Raw genomic sequence first — 19,866 nt, 5'->3', positions numbered from 1 at the left:
ACAACCTGACCTTAAACACTTGATATTGAAGAGTACTTTATTATTATTATTATTATTTTTATCATTTCCATACAAAATTGATAATTTTGTGTATTCACTATGAATTTAATTCCCTGACAATGCTGTCAAGAGCTAAGAGCTTTCTACTTAGACTCACAATATTAAATCTTATTTTGCCATACTAATAGTAGTATGATGTATACAATGATACCATGACACTCGGAATACCACTATCAAACTTCTTATGACAAATTAAAATCCACAGTTCAGTCAGTATCTTCAGAAAGTTTTGGATTCAATACATATAACATAAAAGCTGTTGATTTAAGGACTGACAAGTTGGCAGGTACCATCATTAGTATCAGTAAAGCAAGGAAGACGATAGATTAGGAGATAAATTTCTCATCTTGTTGGGTCTACTGAAGAGAACAGGATCAAGCAATACATTTTTCTGTTAAGACAAATACTCAAGGCACCAAGTTTTCAAGTTTAAGACGTATGTTTATTCCTTCACTTGAAATATATATGTGGAACTTTACCTTGGGGTCTTATCTTCATGGCTTCTTGCCCACCGGTAAGTTTCTGCATAGCCTGTATATTCACTGTACTGCTCAGTACCTGAAACAAATGATTTACCATATTACATACAAAATATTTAGATATTTCTTTCTCTTGGAAAATCTTTCATAGGAATCACTGCCTCTCTGAATGAAAATGCACCTCTCAGAAGCATCAACAGAAGCTAGAGATTCATCGCTGTATACAATTCTTGAAACCAGTATGGGCTTTTTTGTCACCCTATGTAATGTTTATTCTGTGGCAGACATTGCAAACATAGATCTTGTATGTGTGCTGTCCTGTATGCGTGCTGTCCAGTATATAACTAGAAGGTAGTTTTTGATTTTTCCACCCCCATATCAAATAGGCTCTCAATAAATTGCCTGTCTTCTTTAAAGTCATCCTGGTTAATATGTGGTTAACAAAGACTGCCCGTCTCCCCTCCAGCCCGGGGACCAAAATGAAAGCAAGGTTTCCTTTAAAATGCATTGAGGAGCAAAACTCGAGAGAAGTGTCTGGTCAGCATTACTGGAATACAGTGTCAGGCTAACAAAGGAAGGCTATCATTTTTGAACAATATAGAAAACCAGAAGTTTATAGGTGTGGCTGGTTTTTGCTTTGTTTTGTTTAAAACAGAGCAGCAAGGATATTTCTCAGTTTTGATGACCTGGTAACCTCTAAAAACTAGATAATTTCATAGTTTTTGGTAGACTGGCATATGTTTATTAACCATCAGGACTCTCTTAAAGACAGCAGCTCAGTTCCAGTGCTTTGAAATTGGAATAGGAACCAAGCAGGGAAGAAGAAAGAAATTCTAAATGAAACAAAGAAAAACCATGCCATTTACATGCAGTCTATACTCACTACATGATACAAGTTATTAATTAGCACAACTCAGATCTAAGGACATTTTTGAGGTAAACACGAGTTGCTCCACTACCTAAAACGTGGCAATACTACCTCATCACAATTTAGCCAAAAGCTGAGCTGACAGTTTAAGAAACATGAGATGAAGGATATAAAGGAGTTTTAAGTGTATGTGGCAGGCTGCATGTTTCCACTGAATTATTTTATTTCTCTAACGCAAAATTAGTGTCTACAAATCCACAGAGAAGCCTGATGGTAGGAACAGTTGGACTTGATGATCCTTAAGGGTCCCTTCCAACTCAGGATATTCTATGATTCTATGAACAAAGATTTCCAACACACTACTGTTACTCCAGTTGCTGCCCTACAACCTCTTGAGGGCAACCCTATATAAGGCTAGGTAGGACTGTTAAGCTTCCAAGTCTCACTGCCCAGTAATCCCTCCTTTCCTCTTGTTATTTTGTTTTGTGTTTGCTCAGTATGATTCCGGCACAATGGCTGCTGACGTGAATTCTTAAATATTACTGCAATTAATGGCACTGAACATACTGAAAGGCCGCTGTTCCCAGCTGTGGTGGCCAGTACCAGGAGGCTACTTCTGCAAAAGCCTGAGGACCCAGAAAATCATGTCCTGTACATACTTGGCTGCCCTGTGAAGAAGCCCAGCAGGGTATCTTGCAAGCATTAAAGGCTGTAGGAAAGTAGCACATTAAGTAGCTCGAGCCATTTTAGCTCTTTTGCTCTACTACACAAACTACTTTTCAAAGCTTTACCCTGAGAACAAGGAGAGCATTTTAACAGGGGGTAAAGATCATAACCCTAACAGGCCACTCCATCTTACCTAACCTCAGGTTCCAGCTTCAAAACTCGAAGATGCAAAAATGCAAAGAAACACTCCTGAAGTATTTTGCCACAGCAAAATCAGTCTTCCCCATTTTGGGCTTGTAACAGCTGAACTATTTTCAGTTGAATTTCAAAAGGTGAGTGATTGAAGAGAACACCTTGTTTGGAAAATTTCTGCTCATACCGGTATAGTTTGGCACGTTATAAACAGTGCAAGAAAAAGATGACAACTGCTAAGCAACCCCTTAAACACAAACAGCAACATCAGTTATGCCAGTAAATATAACAGAAAAATAGAGTTTAGAAAGATCTGTAAGCATTCAAAATCACTGACAGCACAAAATGAGTGATAACTAAGGAAAGAGTCATGCCTAACTATCGCACAGGTTGGTGATATTCTGAGAAGACAAGTTTTTCAATCTCTAAATAGGAAATTAAAAACGTTGAAAATCAGAAACATAAAACTGCTCACTTTTAATCTTATCTGACAAGGAAACCTGGATGCTTGTTTTCAGTAGCCTTAACTATATGAAACACCAGCTGTTAAAAATGTTTAAATTGATGCTTATATTTCAAGACATTTTCCCCACTTACACAAATCCATTTTTACTAAGATGACTTATCAGTGCTTCTTTAACTCATCTGCCTTATTATCCACTCGTTATTTATTTAGATATGTCTAGACGATTAACCACACTGAGGACAAAAGCTCCACTCAAGGCTATTTTTGAAATTTGCTAATCAAAGTGATTGTGATGGTAAAAGATTGCTCACCAAGAACCCACTTTCTGTTGCAAAATCAAAGTAAAAAAAAAACAACAACATGTGATGGCAGAACATTTCTATACCGTCATATTCATCTATGATCACACACGACAACTGTGATTAGCTTAGATATTCAGAGGTCAGCCTTCAAACTGAGTTGTAGGCTATCAATTGTCAGTTAAGACCTCCTGACTTAGCTAAAATTCAGATTTACTGATATACTTGGGAAAAGTGTCTGAGCTAACAGTAAGAAAAGGCAAACAAGAGAAGCGTTTAACTTCCCTGACAGCCCTTACTAGAGGACAACCAACAAAACTTCAGTTTTGTGAAGAAAGCATTTCCTTTGTGGAAATGGAAAGCACATGGAAAGCATATGAGGGGAAAAGACTGGATTAGCAAGATATTGTAACAAGATAAATTACAACGTATTAAGATTATTTTTTCAAAAGCTGTTTTCATTAATTTTTATGAAAGTGCAGTGCATAATGACAAAAGCACCAAGAAGCAAACAAGCAAGCAAGCGCATATATAAAAAGAAGAAAAACTCAAAACACACAAACACTAAATTCATGTCCCAGCAACCCAAGGATAATGAAAATCAACGGGTTTTCATGAGCAAAGCTCTGGAAATATGTCAGACAAAAACAATTATTCAACTGGCAACACTTTGGCCTGTGAAACACTTGGATATGAACTGCTACTGCTGGGAGATTGGAAGCAATACAGGATAAATTGGATATGTTTGTTTCCAGTGAATTTCCTTCCACATCCCATAAAAAAAAAAAAGAGCCAAACAAGGCAGTGTAACACAGCTTGACCTTTAAAAGCAAACTACAAAATACACAAAAGAATTTTGACTTACCCAAAGTCAAAACAAAGTATATACAAGGATGACTGAAAAAACACATCCATAGTGAAACTTTCTTCAGCAGAAGAATAATGACATCTCCAAGTACTAGCACTTATGGGACCTTGTCCATGAAATGGACAATGCCCCTCCCTCCTCAGATTCCACAGTCTCGCTCTTCATTTGCATACAATTCATGTGGCATTATCAAATTCCCTAGGATAGGGATGAAAGAAGTACCACACTGTTCCCTCTAGTTTTTCTTCAGAGGGATTGTTAAGAAATAGTACCACTAGCACCTCATAAAAATTAGTACATGGAAAAACCAAGTAGTTACTGCCATAAATGCACATTTACTGCCAAAGATGAGGGAAGGTCTTTCAACCAGTTCTGACTTATTACATATGCATCAGCATTAGTCTTCTGGCTCTCCTGGCCCTCCAGACAATGGCATGATCAGCCAATCCAGCTGAAAAAACACATTATCACAAGTAAATTCTCAGCTGCACAAATTACCTGATCAAGTTTATTGCATGAGCAACGCGCTTAGAAGTCTCTGAACATGCACCACTGAGGCACAGATAGGACTGGCCATTGTTCAATCTGCAGTTTTAAAGCAAACATGGAACACAGCTTCACTGGCTCTTAACAGTGTCTGAATATACGCAAACTCGAAGGAAAAACAAAAACAAAAAACGCACCCTCCAATAAAACACCATAATAAAGAAAAAATCCTGAATGAAAACCCGTGACTCGCTTTCATAGCTCTACCAGAAATGCAATTGTAGGAATCTCTGGCATTGCTGCTGACATTTCAGTAGGTAGATGTCTGTGTTGAAGAACTTGACTGTGCATGACCACTTCCATATTCAGCACAGCGGTGATCTTAACCAGATACCATGCAATCACAATGAATTCAATTTCTCTCCCATTTCTCAGACTCTACTGCAAATTTAAGCTACACAGTTCTACCCATTAGGCCACTGAGTCAAGATGCATCACAAAATGTAATTCATCAGGAGGATCGTGACATGCAGTGGAGACTTGGCTATTAACTGAGATGGAAGAAGTCCAGGGATTAAATGAAAATGATGGAATGGCCATTTCCATTAGAGAAGAATGGAAGCAGCTCTTTCAAAACATTCATATTTGGAATCTGTTAGTACACAGACAGATAGCTGCACTCTGTTTTTATGCTCCCCAAAAAAGGCTCACTCAGAGGACAATACTTGAATAAATTACTTCTGTTACAGCATCATATCCAAAACAGAAGACAGCAATCAGAACTGGCCAAGAATTTTAGCATTTATTTTTAAAAATAATCACAAAAGCAAGTTTACCTAAAAGTTTTCACAGAAAAGGCAAGGGTTTTGGTAGGGTGGAAAAACAATCCAAAACACTGGGTGAAAGATTACCAAGGTTAAGACTGAAAACAAAAGAGGTGCTGGCCACTACAACCAATAGCTTCAGGGCACGGTAAGATTTGGAAGATATAAGCTCAAATTTCTACCGTGCATGCATGTAAGAAAGAATGAGTGCTTTGGAAGGACTTTTTCCAAGAAAACTGTTCCAATGCCTCCACAAATTCCAGTCTGTTTTCAGGTAATGAAAAACAATCTTTTCTTTTTTTTTAAACATTCTAGTAGGTTGAAAAATAACATACATAACATACATAAATACAAATAACATACATAATCTATTACTCCAAGCAAATAGTGTATCTCTTGATAAAGTATTTTTTATTTACCCTAAAGAATAGCTATAAAGAAAAAAAATCTATCAACATTTTATTATTTTGCCAGTCACACAGTGTCTAGCTGCTGTGTTACCATGTATACATCCAGGACGCAGCACTACCTGGGACTGGCCCATTCTTACCAGTGACATTAGCTGTTTTCTCACCTAATTATTTTGATCCAATGTGTAATAAAACATCACAAATTTTAAAACAGATGGTGAACAAAAGGAACAATATTTTCAGTGAAGCACTGGACAGACAGTGCATACAGACTCACAACAATAAACTGGAGAAGCACTTAGCTTTTGATGTTGCAAGTTATGAACACAACTGGTAACAAGTAATACGAACACGTGTTTGTAACCTACAAAATCAACATCCTCAAGAAACATTTCCTGACTTTCTATCATTTTTAACAGATGCTCATTTTTTCTTCTACCGCTTCCTTCCCTGTTTGGTACCCAGAAGACAGTTCCTCTTCTCAGATTGAGCTTTCAGTCCCATGGATTACAATGAATGTTACAAATTCCAGACAGGAACAAAACCCACCCTGCTTTGGCACATCAGAAGCATTACCTGCTAATAGCTAGGAATTGTCTTTTACCTATGTTGCCCAACAGTATTCCTTATCTAGGCCTTATCTAGGTCTAAAGATGCTGAGTCCTTAAACAAATTTATGTAAGGTAAAAAGAGTTCTGTAACTCCTCATCTGCTCATATTGTTTCCTTCCTTCAAAAAAGATGTACTGGAACAGTGGCCCTACAGTCTTAAGAAGTGGGGTGAACAAGGAAGCTTATTGTTAAGTAAGTACAATCTTTTTATTTTCCTACAACATTTAAGCATACTAAACAAGTTGAAATATATTTTTCTACATAGAAAACCAGAACAAGATGTGAAACATATACTGCAACAACTAACCTGTGATGATGAGACATTCATTGTGATCCAAGACTTCAGTGATGAGCCTCGATACAATCAGTTCTGGGTTGATTAAAAAACGAATTTCTTCTTGTACCAGTCCTGCCCCAGTGACACCACCTCCAACAAAACGGTTTGCAAAATCAACCTAACAAAAATATATTCAGGAGGATTAAGAGATAAGCAAACAGCAAAAAAATCCTTTCATTTACTGAGTTAAATAAAGTCCTGTACAAATTTCAACTCTGTTGAGATCCACTGCTATCATTTAAAAATATAAACAGCAGGACAGAACCCGATTCACAGCATGCCCATCTCATTCTTCCCTTTCTTTTGATTCAGAAAAATCAAAATGAGACAAGAGAGATATTATACAGCAAAATAAAGTTCTACATATCAAAGGCTCTGAATCCCATTTTTAGTTTTGAAAGGGCATGCATGTAATTATAAAAAGTTTCAGTAAATGTGAAAAATGGAAACAGCAGATTACAGTATCCTTCCTGCATTTTACAGACACAGAAGAATTATTAAGTTGTCCTTTAATAAGCTTTCTGCCTTGGCTGTCCACACAGAAGCATTTTTAGCTCAGCACTGCCCTGTACCAGTTGTTCTGTACTTAGAGGAATCTCTTATGGATTGTCCTTGGAACAAGGCACGCCATCATTTTGATCACCAAGGTTTCTGCCTGATACAGGGAAGCTATGGACTCTAGTTTTTGCTACAATGATACATATTTTATACATTTTTTATATAGACAACAGTTTTAAAATCAATTGCTTTATTCAATAAATTACTATTTATGTAAGTTACCAACCCTTAAGAAGTTTGCACCACTTTTTCCTGTCTCAAGAAGTACTAATTTTTTTCTAATTAATTAATTTATGGTAACAGAACTCTAGAAGACAGACTGCTTTCCTTCTTTCTTTAAGGTTATTTGAAAACTCAAGTGTATTCCTTGCTATCGATATGGACAGGACATCTTCCTTTATCAATTTATTTCAACTGACTGGCTCTCAGACCAGAACAGTGGTGCTGTAGCAGCAAAAAGTCTCCTGAACTCCTGACCTGGTCACTGTCTGGGGCACAACCATCATAACAAAAAAGAAAAAAAAAAAAAGGCATAAGAACACCAAAACCCTTGGCAGCTCATCAAAATTCCAGTCTGAAACTTTTATCTTGTCAATCTTTGATCCCAGTTTGAACCAAAGGACCTGAAGCTGTCCAGGGCTTGTGATTTTCTGTCAGCTAGCTCTGTAACAGGTACATCTACCAGCCTCAGTGAGCTAGGGAATACTGATAGCACTAAGTCTGCCCAAGGAATTCATCTTGATGTTTCATTTACATGCATAACGCTTTGTCACGTAAGTCAATTGAGGATAAACAATTTTAAACTGACAGACTGTAAAAATATGACAAAAACATGAGATAAAGCCACTTTTACTGGTATATGCACTTACCTGTAGCATACCTTGTCCATTGCCTTCAATAGTGCCCTCATAGGTGACATGTAATCTAGACAGTTTTTTCTGAGATCTATCATTGAGGAAAAAAAACATTGCACAGAAAAGATGATTACAGGATCCCCAAAGAGACATCCATTTAAGAGAAAACCCGTCCAAAACCTAGCTTTTTATGCACCTAAGCGTAAGGTGGTTAAAAAAAATCCAAAGGATTGAGGAAAATGCATTTGCCTTTCAGAAACAATTTATTAAGGCTTAATAACACAGTCAATGGTTCAGTTTCTCCACCTCTTTCATTACAAAGCCCCAAATGTGAAGTTTCATTTCCACATTTTTCACACAAGTCTGTACCACATTAACTTGCTAACCAGGAAAAAAGCTGCAAGCACAGCATTTTAATTCATTATATTTTCTGTCATTTCTGGCATCAAGTCAGCTCTCACTTTCTCTCCTCTCAAGCAACAAACAAAAAGGTATTACTGTTTTAAAGAAAATCTCTTAAGACTCGTCTGCTCCACAGGCAAACAGATACAAGCTCCAGTCACACCAACTGTCGGTGTCCATTCACCCACTTCTTTCTGTTCTTCTCTCCATAGCAAGCCAAACCAAACATTATTTTCCGGATCACTTGCTGGCATGAATCAATTCAACTTTAATGGGATTCAGGTTAATCTCTAAGCAAATTCTTATATTTAACAAGACATTTGACTTACCTTTCCCAGTCTGGAAACTCTTGGAGACTTTGCCTTGTAAACGTCACCAACCCAGTAGGTTCTACAAGCAAACAAACCCCAGGGGAAAAAAAAAAAGTATTAACTGCTAGGCTTTTAGATTATTTTAATTACAACAAGCATAATTCCTGACAGAAACAGAAGAAGTTAATTTTCCTCAAAAGCATGTATGGGTTTGAGGAGAACAAAAATAAATTTTCTTGCTCTAAAAACAAACAAAAAGCTTTCAATAAATGAATGCTTCTCTACAAGGGAATACTATTATCAGTGGCGCTATATATATTATTATTATATTTTTATTTATTTATATTTATTTATTTACAAATTAAGCATTCACCTGTTGACAAAATCTTCAGTTTACATAGCCCCTGCTGTATTCCTTTACAAGGAATTCAATTACCATTTGCAATAAAAAAGTTGTGAAACTATTACAGTCATTTATAGAGCTAAGTTACTTTTGTCTTACTAATTCCTTGCAAAACAAACAAACAAACCAAGAAATTGGGTCTTAAAAGTGTAATACAAACTTTTAATTCAAGAAAACAACATGCAAAAATGTCCTTAAGTAGTTTGAAGTTATAACATTAAAAAATGTAATACAGTTGTTTTGATAAAGCATGCTCCCAACAGATTTCTGATGCACAGGGGGCCAGAGACAGCTGCAAAAATTTTAAAACACTACTAAACTAGTAAGAAAAAGCCAGTACACTACAGCCCTTCTCACTTACACACATAGATCACAACTTACATTTTACCCCAGAGATTTATTTCTATTGACACTGCTGAAAGTTTGTTAGCTGAAACAGGAGGTAGCATTTAATTAGTTGTGAATGAAAATGATGAACTGAAGATGGACTGAACCAAGTACAAGGATTTCTATAATAGCTTGCAGCTGTTTTCCTATTTAGAACAAACTCTTCTGAGAGAATATGAAGCTAATAGTGAAATACTGACACAAAAAGAGAAAGTTCGATAAAAACACTGTAAGATATTGCTGCAGATGCAACATATGCAACTGCAGTAAAATCCCTTTCTCCTAAAAATGTAATATGTAAGATCTGATACAGTTCATACTCCGATAAATGTATTTTTGAGAGTTTATGCAGGCATTCAAATTAATGGCAACAACAGAATATTTGACCATGCACACTAAGGAAAGTATCATGCTAATTTCTAGAAGAGCTGAAGACATTCCACTTCTTGATAGCATTTACTTTATTTTAAACTGGGAAAAGTTCACAGCAGCTTTGTTTTGGATGAACAGAAGGAAAAAACCTGAAGTATCAACACAAGCAAGGAAAAACCACTTAGAATTAAAAATGTCATGGTCAGAGGACTAAATGGGCATCCTGCAGGAAATCTGAAAACTGATCCAGAATCTTTAAGCAAGAGATAGTACCTGTAATTTTAATGACTATATATGTTGTTAAGTTCCTTCTGCTTTCTCACTCTGGTATGGTCCACCAAGTATTTGCATATATTATACAAACACACAAAATATGTGTTTATGGATACAGAACTACACATTTGATATATAGCTTATATATAAATGTGTGTGTGAAAATATCTGTATGCAAATACAGATATTTTAGACATACATAAAAAACACTCTTCAGAAAAAAGGAACAAAGAATAAGCTCCATGCAAAAAATGAAATTGCATGTCTCATCTATATGGGATAAATTGACACTAAGAAGAATATCAGTGCACTCGGTGTGCTGCCTTTTGTTAGACATTTCCATCATAATGCCACATAGCCATTTCTAAATTGAATGGGATTAAATTCTTCATGTGTCTGCTTCATAGCTAAAAAAAAAAAAAAAAAAAAAAAAAAGAATTACAACAAGAATTACTTTTTTCTGTGACTCTTCTAAAATAGCAGAAAAGCGTCTTAAGTTTCTCAGGCTTCCTTGGTGACCGTCCTTCAAACAATCTGGAAAACAGACATAAAAGCAATTTGATTAGATTTCAGGGAAACACACCTCGCCTAATTACTATGCAGTATGTAAAAACAAAAAAGCAGTTTGCCCTCCTTAAAGTCAACCACTTCTAAGCCACAAAGGGGCTGTCCAAGCAGTTCTTTCCATAAAGTATTTACTCACAAGGCTGCTACACTATGCCTCCATTGCCTTGATCCTGAAAAGAAACTATGCCCTTCATACCACTCATTATTCAGATAACAGGCTTGAATTCTACACAAACACTGAGATGCATTTCCCACAGCTACTTGGAAAGTACGTTTACGTGCTTACATGTGTAGTACACTTTAAAGGCAGACAGTCAAAACCATACACCTTCATAAAAGCACATTCTTCAAAGTAGAGCTGTTTCTTAGGTTCATTCACTCGATACGTTTCTGATGAAATGATAATGAAATATCCATCTTTTATTGATTTTGTAATATCAAAAAATATAATTTCAATATGAATGTCCAAGAAAGCTATGAGTTTTATTTGCAGCAGACTGTCTTGAATTGAAATCAGTGACCCGGAGTGAAAACAAGCACATTGAGTATTCCTGGATCCAAATGCCTTACCCTACTTACAGCTCAGTGAGTTGCAGAGGAGAATATAATGCAACTATATTGCTTTGAAGAGCTGCATCATACCAGCAGCATTTCTAAAGAAATTAATCCTCCCCCTGCAGAAACGGTTTTATCCACTGAGCTACTACCGGCATTCTCAAACTCATCTGTAAAAAACTAAGCATTAAAAAGAAGCATCCAATTTTTAGCCATTAAGTGAATGTATGCTTTTAAGGTTAACTGAAATATTTTTACAGCGTCATCCATCTTCCAGCAACTTGAACAGGCATTACTTAATTTCACTTCCAATAAAGTGACAAGGCATTGTTATTGGCAAAACATAATGGAATTTATCTGGAAGGAAGAATAGTGGGGACTTCAGAAATAATATCCTTTGAACAGGAAGGTCACTAAAAGATGTCTGATACAGTGAAAGCCCTGAGGATGTAAGGTGCAACAGCCCCCATCCCCTCCAAACAAACAACACAACACAAAAGCCACAACAGTGAGGAAAGCAATGACACAACATTATTCATTTCTTTCCATGCACTGGAATGATAACCTGCCTTTAAAAGCAGAATACTGTCAGGTAAACTTAGCTTTTAGTGATAAAGCAAAATAGATTTTTTTTCCAGTATTTAAAAATTCTTATGGGATATGCATGCTGAAGACATAAATTTTATCCAAAATCTGTTTTAAGTTACAGAAGCTAATTTTAGGTTGTCACAGTCAAAGGACTAAATAGGCATACTGCATGAAATCTGAAACCTGACCCAGAATCTGTAAGCAAGATGTAGTACCTGTAATGTTAATACATTTAATAAAGGTTGGAAAGGCCTTATAAAAACCTCAGTCTTGGAGCAACAAATTAGGACTTTAAGAAGGCAAACTTTATATGTATATGTCCTACTTCAAAATGGACCCATCCCTAAGTTCTAGCATGGGGTTGTGCTTGCTCAACCAGTAAGGGGCTCCATAAAAGACAGTTAAGTCTTTATGCACTTAAGTCTTGCCTAAATCCCTATGTTATCTCTGACTTTTTATCTGGAAGTCTTATTTGGTATGAATCCTTTAAACTGGTTAGTTTATATATTAGCCTAATCATGCCTTCATCATTATTTTTTTTGCCTCAACTTCAACTTGAAATCTTGCTCATGTTGCACATTCCCAGGAGTGAGTTCTTCATGGCACAAAGGCAGTACATGATTTAGCATAACTAGCACACTGTGCTAAAAGTCCAGAGCTGAAAAAACTATGCTTGGAATAGGCAGATCAAGCTAAAAGGGAACAACAGCAAGGCAGATGAACTCGGTTTCATCCATTACAATTATTCACCAAAATGTAGTCACTGTGTCAGTAGGGAATTTTAACCAAATAGACATTTTTTTTTTTAAACTGAAGTGGTCAGCAACAGACTGTATTTCCTCTTGTTAAATGCTGTGATAAATACCTCTTTTCTTTCTCTCCTGGGATTAAAGCTAGAGTAATGCTGATTGCTTCGGAAATCTCATTTACAGCAGATAAATTCCCAAAACACATTCTATAATTACAACAATAAGAGAGATCTGTACTTCTGTCCTGCCCTGTAGCACTGGGTAAAACTGTTAAAGATTATTAAAGTCACTGTGGCGACATGTAGACTCTTTCCTAACTAAGTCAGACACCTACTTCAATTTTTTGAAGAGAAATCTTCTACATGAGAAAGAAAACACCAACAATAGCAAGATCAGCTACTGGGAATATGAAAAAAAAAGTGCTCAATAAAAAAAATTAGCAACAACCATCAATAAACATGCAGTAAAGTTTTAAGGCAATAGTTTGCACTGTTTAAATATTTACTATTGCAAAAACAGGTGCTCTTATTTTATAGTAATGTTTTCCTGAAATCTTAGGGTAGAAGAAGTATTTTAGAAGTATAATCAATATTCTGCTTTCTGAAGCCTCACTGACTGCAAATTCAGAATTGTCTTATTTTCAACCAACATTTCCACCTTGGAAAGGCAGAAGCAAAAGAAAGGCAGAGCTCTGAGGAACCTGCTTGTAAGTGCCTCGAAGAGCACCTCACATGGGGCTGGTGCGCTGGAAACTGTAAACAGTTCTCTAACCAAAACCTAAGTTGTTTTTTTTGTAATGCTGAAAACACCATGTTGTCTTTTCAAGAAACACAGATGCAAAAGAGCGTCAAATACACAAATGGAAAAAATGCATTCTCACGTAGCATTTTATACATCTAAAGTATCTTGGCAAGTGGTCAATCTGAAAGGTACTTCTAAGGGTACATTTCCAATGAAGCAACATCAACATGATCTAATAACATGAAGAGCTACTCAGAAGTGTCCTTGGCATGCAAACAGTTTACTGGGGAAAAGCTGAAACTGTTTAGATAAATGGTTTCATAATGCACTGCTTCTGATTAAGGTGTAATTCAAAATATAGCAGCTTACTCGTAAATTTTGATTTCCAAGGAGCTAAACTGATCCCTTGGTATTACACCAAGAACTGACTCTCTAATTTCCCAAGCAGAAAGAACCATTACAACCTTGTGATTTAGGCTGCTAGTTAACACGGATTTCCTATCAGTATTTCCATTCCCAGCCTGCATCTTCCAACCCCAAGGCTGCAGGTTTTTTCAATGCTCCTTGGCCAAGAGTACACAGGTGTTTTTAACTGTTTCTAACTGTTTCTAGCTGTTTCTAATTGGAACCTATCCTAAGGCCCAGAGAACTGTCAACACTGTAACAACACACAAAAATGTGCAGTATGGATTATACTTCAAAGCATTGTACAAACTTCCATTCATAAATCCATGACATTTCATATGTGCTGCCTGCAAGAAGTATGAGTGCACAACTTTATAGTTATGGTCCCCACAGTTAACCACCTGAGCTTTTTCCTCAACTACCACAGGTACCTTCTTACAGAAAGAGTACTTTCTTACAGGAAGAAAAAAATTTTGTACCATTCATAAAAAACATTTTTAAAACAATGGTTATTTAAACTCTCTCATCTTTTTTAATTCCTATTTTTGTGTTTCATAAAATACAGACAACGCTACCACAGTAGTATATGTATTGGAAAAAATAAACATATATTATGTGCTCAAAAAACTTTTTCTCTTGGGGTGCATGATCAAAAAACTTTGGAGACCCCTTCCCTAGACAGTTTTAAAAACTTAAATGACAGTTGCACAATCTAAGATGAGGAAATCATCTTAAACAAATTAAAAATTGGAATTCTTACATACAACGTAAAATAGAAACCCTTACTAGAAAGTCCTGCTACTATTGAAAATAGTTTAAGTGAGAACTAAAATTAAAGCTTTTCAGAGTAGCAAAATTTCAATTCATGTATTTTGGACTTCATAGGAATCAAAAGCAGGATAATCTAGATAAGAAACCTGTCCAGAGACAAAAGGCAGACAAAATAACTCGCTCTGTGAGAGCACAAAAGGAGAAGTCACTATCTAGATCACACTTCCAGCACAACCTTAAGTGAGTCAAGTACAGCAACATCAGTTCTGTTTTTCTGGTGGCTAGTGTACGTCTTCCTCATTTAATAACTCAAATCCCAGCTTTCTGAATTAAAACAGCCTTCTATTTCTGTCTATACAGAAAGCAATTTAGAGGTTTTGAATTCCCTTGGCATCAAGTGGGATAAAAACAATATATTCAATGATTCAACCTCATAGGCAATTTCTTATTTACTGCTGTGTCATAGGTATAAACTGTCATCATCTCGAAGTTATTTAAGGCATCATACCATTCAACCGTTTTGTTTAATTAGGACTCCATCTTTGGATTAAACATCAATTTTTAAGATTTGTATAAGCATACAAAAATTAAGCAATGTGACTTTGTTAGTCATCTAGAGGCTAAAACCATCTTTCCTTCTCACATACAACCAGACTCCTGCTCTGTACTTTTCATTTTGTGCTTTCATTTATTTTGGAAAGCAACTTGGAGTATTTTAAGTTGCTCCTAAGAAAAAGCTTTAGTGAGTTAGGAGTCTAAGAAACAGCATGCTGATATATGACTGATGGAATGATAAAAACGCTAACCCCAAGTACTCAACACCAAGAAACAGCAGGGTAAAACATTTCAAAGCGAACATCTAACCCAAAAAGCTTTACCACAGCATGGTAAAACTGAGTTCTGAAGTCAATGACTGTATTTACTGAGGTATCAAAGAAGTACTCAGAGTACTGCTGCAATCACCAGAGCAAAGTAATTACTAGACTTGTTAGGAATGGCGTCCTTCTAAGCCATCTATTTAAAGATCATTTCATCATCCACCACACACGCTGATTTTAACTTTTCCCAGGACATGATGCTCCACTGAAATCTATGCTAATTAGTACATAGACCTAAGGTAGGTGTAACAGGACCAGTGCCTATAGACAAAGAAAACCTAGAATCACTTTTCAGAGGAGCAATACGTCTCTCTGTCCAAATCAAGTTCTCTCAAAGTCACTAGATAATTTATTCCCCAGAGAACCCTCATTAGTGTTGCAAAATGGATGTTGTTTATGAAGAGACAATTGCATTACTAGAAAATTAGATTTCAATTCTCCTGTATAAACGTACCATAGTTTGCCCATTTCCTTTCATATATTATACAATCCATAAAAGACATATATATCTTAACTACTGTTGTTGTTTTTTTTTTTTTCTCCCCTCATTTCTAATCACTTGAAATTACTTTAAAAGCTTGTTTGATAAAGATGAAGAAATTCAGTCCTAGTAGAATGCCGGTGGTTTCAGACCAGAGCATCTCACTAAGGTATGTGCTAAAAGATCCACCAGGTTTCTGTTACTAGACATGCTATTTTTAATTGTATTACAGCCTCGCTTGCTTTGACAGGAACTATTACAGATGCCTCATATCTCCAGTTTAATTACAGTAGTTTTTTGAAAAAAAGAAAATAAACAAGTTATTGCAACTTGACACTACAGCTAAGAATGGTTCTTCAACAAACCAGTTTCCATTTCAGTCATCTAGAAAACAGATTTGAGATTGCAGGGTTTTTTCTTTATACTTTTCTTTTACACATAATCAGACTTGATAGTTTTCCAAAATTACCAAATACATACTATAACCTTAAGAAACACACAGGGAAGAAAAAACTCCCCTGAGCAAAGTCTTGTATGACACTGGACTGTATCGGGTTTCAGTATCTTCTCAAAGGTAAATACAAGAAAGCATTGTTCTTTCTTAACTTTGATGTATTTCATGAAGGAAAATGCTTTATGAAAATTCTACACTAAAATACGAAGTATCCACAAAGAAGATTCATTATGAGTGTTGCCAGAAGAAAGTGCTTTAAAATGTGAGCATCATCATAATCTGAGACACGATCTCCGAAGAGTCAATACAACTCATTCTTTACATTCAAACAGCATGCAACTTCTACGGGAAATTTATCAGTATGAGGGAGAAAATGAAAAATATAATTATTCTTTTTGTGACTGAGTATTCTTGCATAAAACTGCCCAATCAATTTCCATTTTGTATATTATAAAAGCATTTTTTTTTCAAATTGAACTTTTAAATTTTGGTTTGATGTTTGGTTTGAATGAAAGCAATGCTTTCTGCTGTTTTGTATGATTTAATTATTTGGCCACTGAACAGATGTCATTCCATCTACTAAAATTCATAACCATTCAAGCTCTCAAAGTTAAACTATGAATGCCATGATATTAACTACAATTTTAATGAATTATGTCATTAATGACTTAAGAACTGTAAGAGGCCGATCCTTGCCAAGTTCTAAAGGGAATAATTTAATTAAATTTCAGAGAATTTCATTATACAAGCAACTTTGTAGCATGACGAACAATCAAACTAGACACTCAGTGTCACAACATACCATTAACCCAAGTGCTTCAGTGTCAAATGAGGAAGGCTCGCTCTCCCCTCCCTTCATCCAGAAACACAGACAGGAGAGGAGGGGCACAGATGATTTCTGTTAATACTAACACACAAAATGCCCTTCCTTCCAATCACTTGCTGCTATTAGCGCATGCACCAGCATTCAAGCCACATGCCATCATCCCTGCAGCAACAGTGCCAAGCACTGGTACACCAGAAAGTACTAAACAGAGGAGGAAAAAATGTATTCTTAATATCTTATATGCACTCAGCATCTGTCATTTTGTCAGATTCATGTCTTGATTGGGGGTGGACAGTGGGTATCACAGTATCCTACTTAACACCGCACAGCAGGGCAAAGACTGGAAGGGAGAAGGGAACATGACAGCACTTAAAACACAGAAAACATAACTACTTTATAGTGGATAAACAGCTACTGATGTTTAAGTCTGCATAAAGTGAATTGATATATGATTACTGTTTAAAACTGTAAACATAAGAAACAGCTTATACACTTGTGTTTCTAACTTAAGGCACAAGTTCTATTTTTTCAGTCTCAGAGTTGAAGGAAAGAGTGGAAGGAAGCCTTTTGTATGAACATATAAGGTGCATGCACAGTGGAATTCAGGAACACAGCATTCACTGAAAAAAATTCCCAAATGCTAGCATGCACTTACTAATTCTGCTTTATTAGGGAATCATGGCAGATTTTTTTTTTTTTCTCCACACCCAAGAATGTAATAATTCATTCATAGTCATGCAGCAGAAATTATGCTGAGGAAAGAACCAAGTCTGGAAAAAACTGCAGGTTCACAATACTGTGGGGAGAAAGGGCTGCTGTGTAGAACAATTTGCTATGCCCATTCCTAAACAGAGCAGACCAATAGCCTGTAAAGCCTTTAAATCAAAACACAAGTAAAAAGAAAAAAAAAGTCACAACAATCTTAATTTCAGCCATTATTGCTGCCTTTTGAACACATCCAGCTTCTCATGAAAGGCTTTTCTGTAAAACCTGAGGATACACACTGCAGCGGAACAAACCTTGTCATCTTGTACACCTGAAAAAATAGCTGAAAACATGACATTTTGTCTTTTCCTGCTCCTAAAGAACTAACTTTTCAGGACAAGAAAATACAGGACTGGCAGGAGGAAGAGAAATGGGATACTGCCCATCCTCCTCCCCTTCATTTTAGATTTCAACAAAGTCAGGTTACATACAGTAGCATGACAGAACACAGTGCAATTTCTTGTAGTATTCTCTACACCGCTCACTTCAATCTCCTGCTGTAATCCCGTCAGTTCCCCTCTCACAGACACATTTGCTCTTATTTTATCTACCGCTAGTCACACCTCTTTCCTACTTCACTAATCAAATATCAAAAAAATCACGTTATCAAATGCAAAATACCAAGGGAAAAAATAACCTTAGGCCAACAAATGATTAAATAAAAAGGATCACAAAGATAAGCCTTTTTATACAAGAACACACAAAAGCATGCATTGACAAACGCTGAGGAACGCACGCTTTTAAACCTCAGGAGAAAGAGGACATCAGCATTCCTTCTTTTCTCCAGTTTGGTTACAACATTTTTGCACTTAGGCAAGTGAAACTGCCTTTCTACCTTCTGTGACCAAAAGCAGAGCATTACTTCAGAGACAACGCAAGAGGGAGGCCTGAAGATTGCCTGTTGTATTATCCCTTTTAAATAATATTACAGGAATTTACTACGAGTAATAGCACTAAGAAGCCAAGTAAGAAAGAACAAAGGACTGACCAGAATAAGGCAAAAATCCTGAACAGTTAGAGCTTTTTACTGGCTATTCTTTAAGTCTATGGCAGTAATTTATTTACCTAATAGTTTTCCAAGGCTTTTTTTGTATTAAAAGTAGTTCAAAACATTATGTCCAGAGTTAACCACTAGTATTACACTAATACTTTGACTTTATGTACCTGTGCAATGTTCTGTGTGAATTTATTTTAATGACTTCGCAGCATTTTAATCTACAGTTAAATTATCAACTGCTTGGCTTAGACTATGTTTAAGGTACAATAAAAACAAGATACAAGTACTTTTAAAAAAAACAAAAACAGTCGAACAGGCCCCTGTCCAGAACCTTGCTGTCCTCTCCCACTACCCTGAACATAAGCTGCTCTAACGAATGGATGGTTACTTCTCACTTATTTGTACTTAGGAGCTGATGGTGCAAAATACGCTGAGCTTCTAGGGGGCACAAATGACCACTCACACTTCTGTACCCTGCTGCACTGCTGGATTAAACACCAAGTCAGGAAACATTTACCAAGTACAGCTTTCTGGACTCTCTTCTGAAATACTCAGTGTAGAGAAACTTAAGCTAACTCTTAGCACCAAAATCAGTGTACCAGCACATTTGACATGATTTATTTCAGGAAGTTAGAGCCTAGTGTGGCTCTTACGACACAAATGTTCAAGTGCTAGATCACAGGTAACACTGCATCTTTGTATCTCGTCTCAATGTTCAGAGCATATATGCTATGTGTTAACTGTGGGGGAATGAGGAAAACCTCCAGATGATGATCTGTCCGAGACCAATAAACCTAAGGTTAATCCACATGGAATTGTACATAAGTGACCAGAGAAAAGAAACTATCTATCTAGGAGTCTGTGCGAACTACACTATTCTGCAGCAGAAAATGATCTCATCCTTTCCCCCATTTATAACTGAAATAAGGACATTTATGCAATAAAAGATACAAAGAAAATATT

The 19,866-nt window shown here is 36.2% G+C and overlaps 1 protein-coding gene across 2 annotated transcripts in view; it reads right to left on the bottom strand.

Moving 5' to 3' along the window:
- Window positions 1-19,866, bottom strand: part of PARG (poly(ADP-ribose) glycohydrolase) — a 64,375-nt gene that overhangs the window by 12,540 nt on the left and 31,969 nt on the right. For both annotated transcript variants that reach the window (XM_027460657.3, XM_027460658.3), the window contains exons 10-14: window positions 10,581-10,660; window positions 8,710-8,770; window positions 7,994-8,069; window positions 6,537-6,684; window positions 540-618 (exon numbers count right to left, since the gene is read on the bottom strand). In XM_027460657.3, coding sequence (XP_027316458.2) covers window positions 540-618; window positions 6,537-6,684; window positions 7,994-8,069; window positions 8,710-8,770; window positions 10,581-10,660 — 444 coding nt within the window. The remainder of the gene's footprint in view (window positions 1-539; window positions 619-6,536; window positions 6,685-7,993; window positions 8,070-8,709; window positions 8,771-10,580; window positions 10,661-19,866) is intronic.

This window comes from Anas platyrhynchos, chromosome 6, assembly GCF_047663525.1.
Source record: "Anas platyrhynchos isolate ZD024472 breed Pekin duck chromosome 6, IASCAAS_PekinDuck_T2T, whole genome shotgun sequence".
In the NCBI taxonomy this organism is placed as follows: Eukaryota; Metazoa; Chordata; class Aves; order Anseriformes; family Anatidae; genus Anas; species Anas platyrhynchos.
Note: the sequence above shows the minus strand (reverse complement) of the source record. Positions and strands in the feature narration are given on the sequence as shown.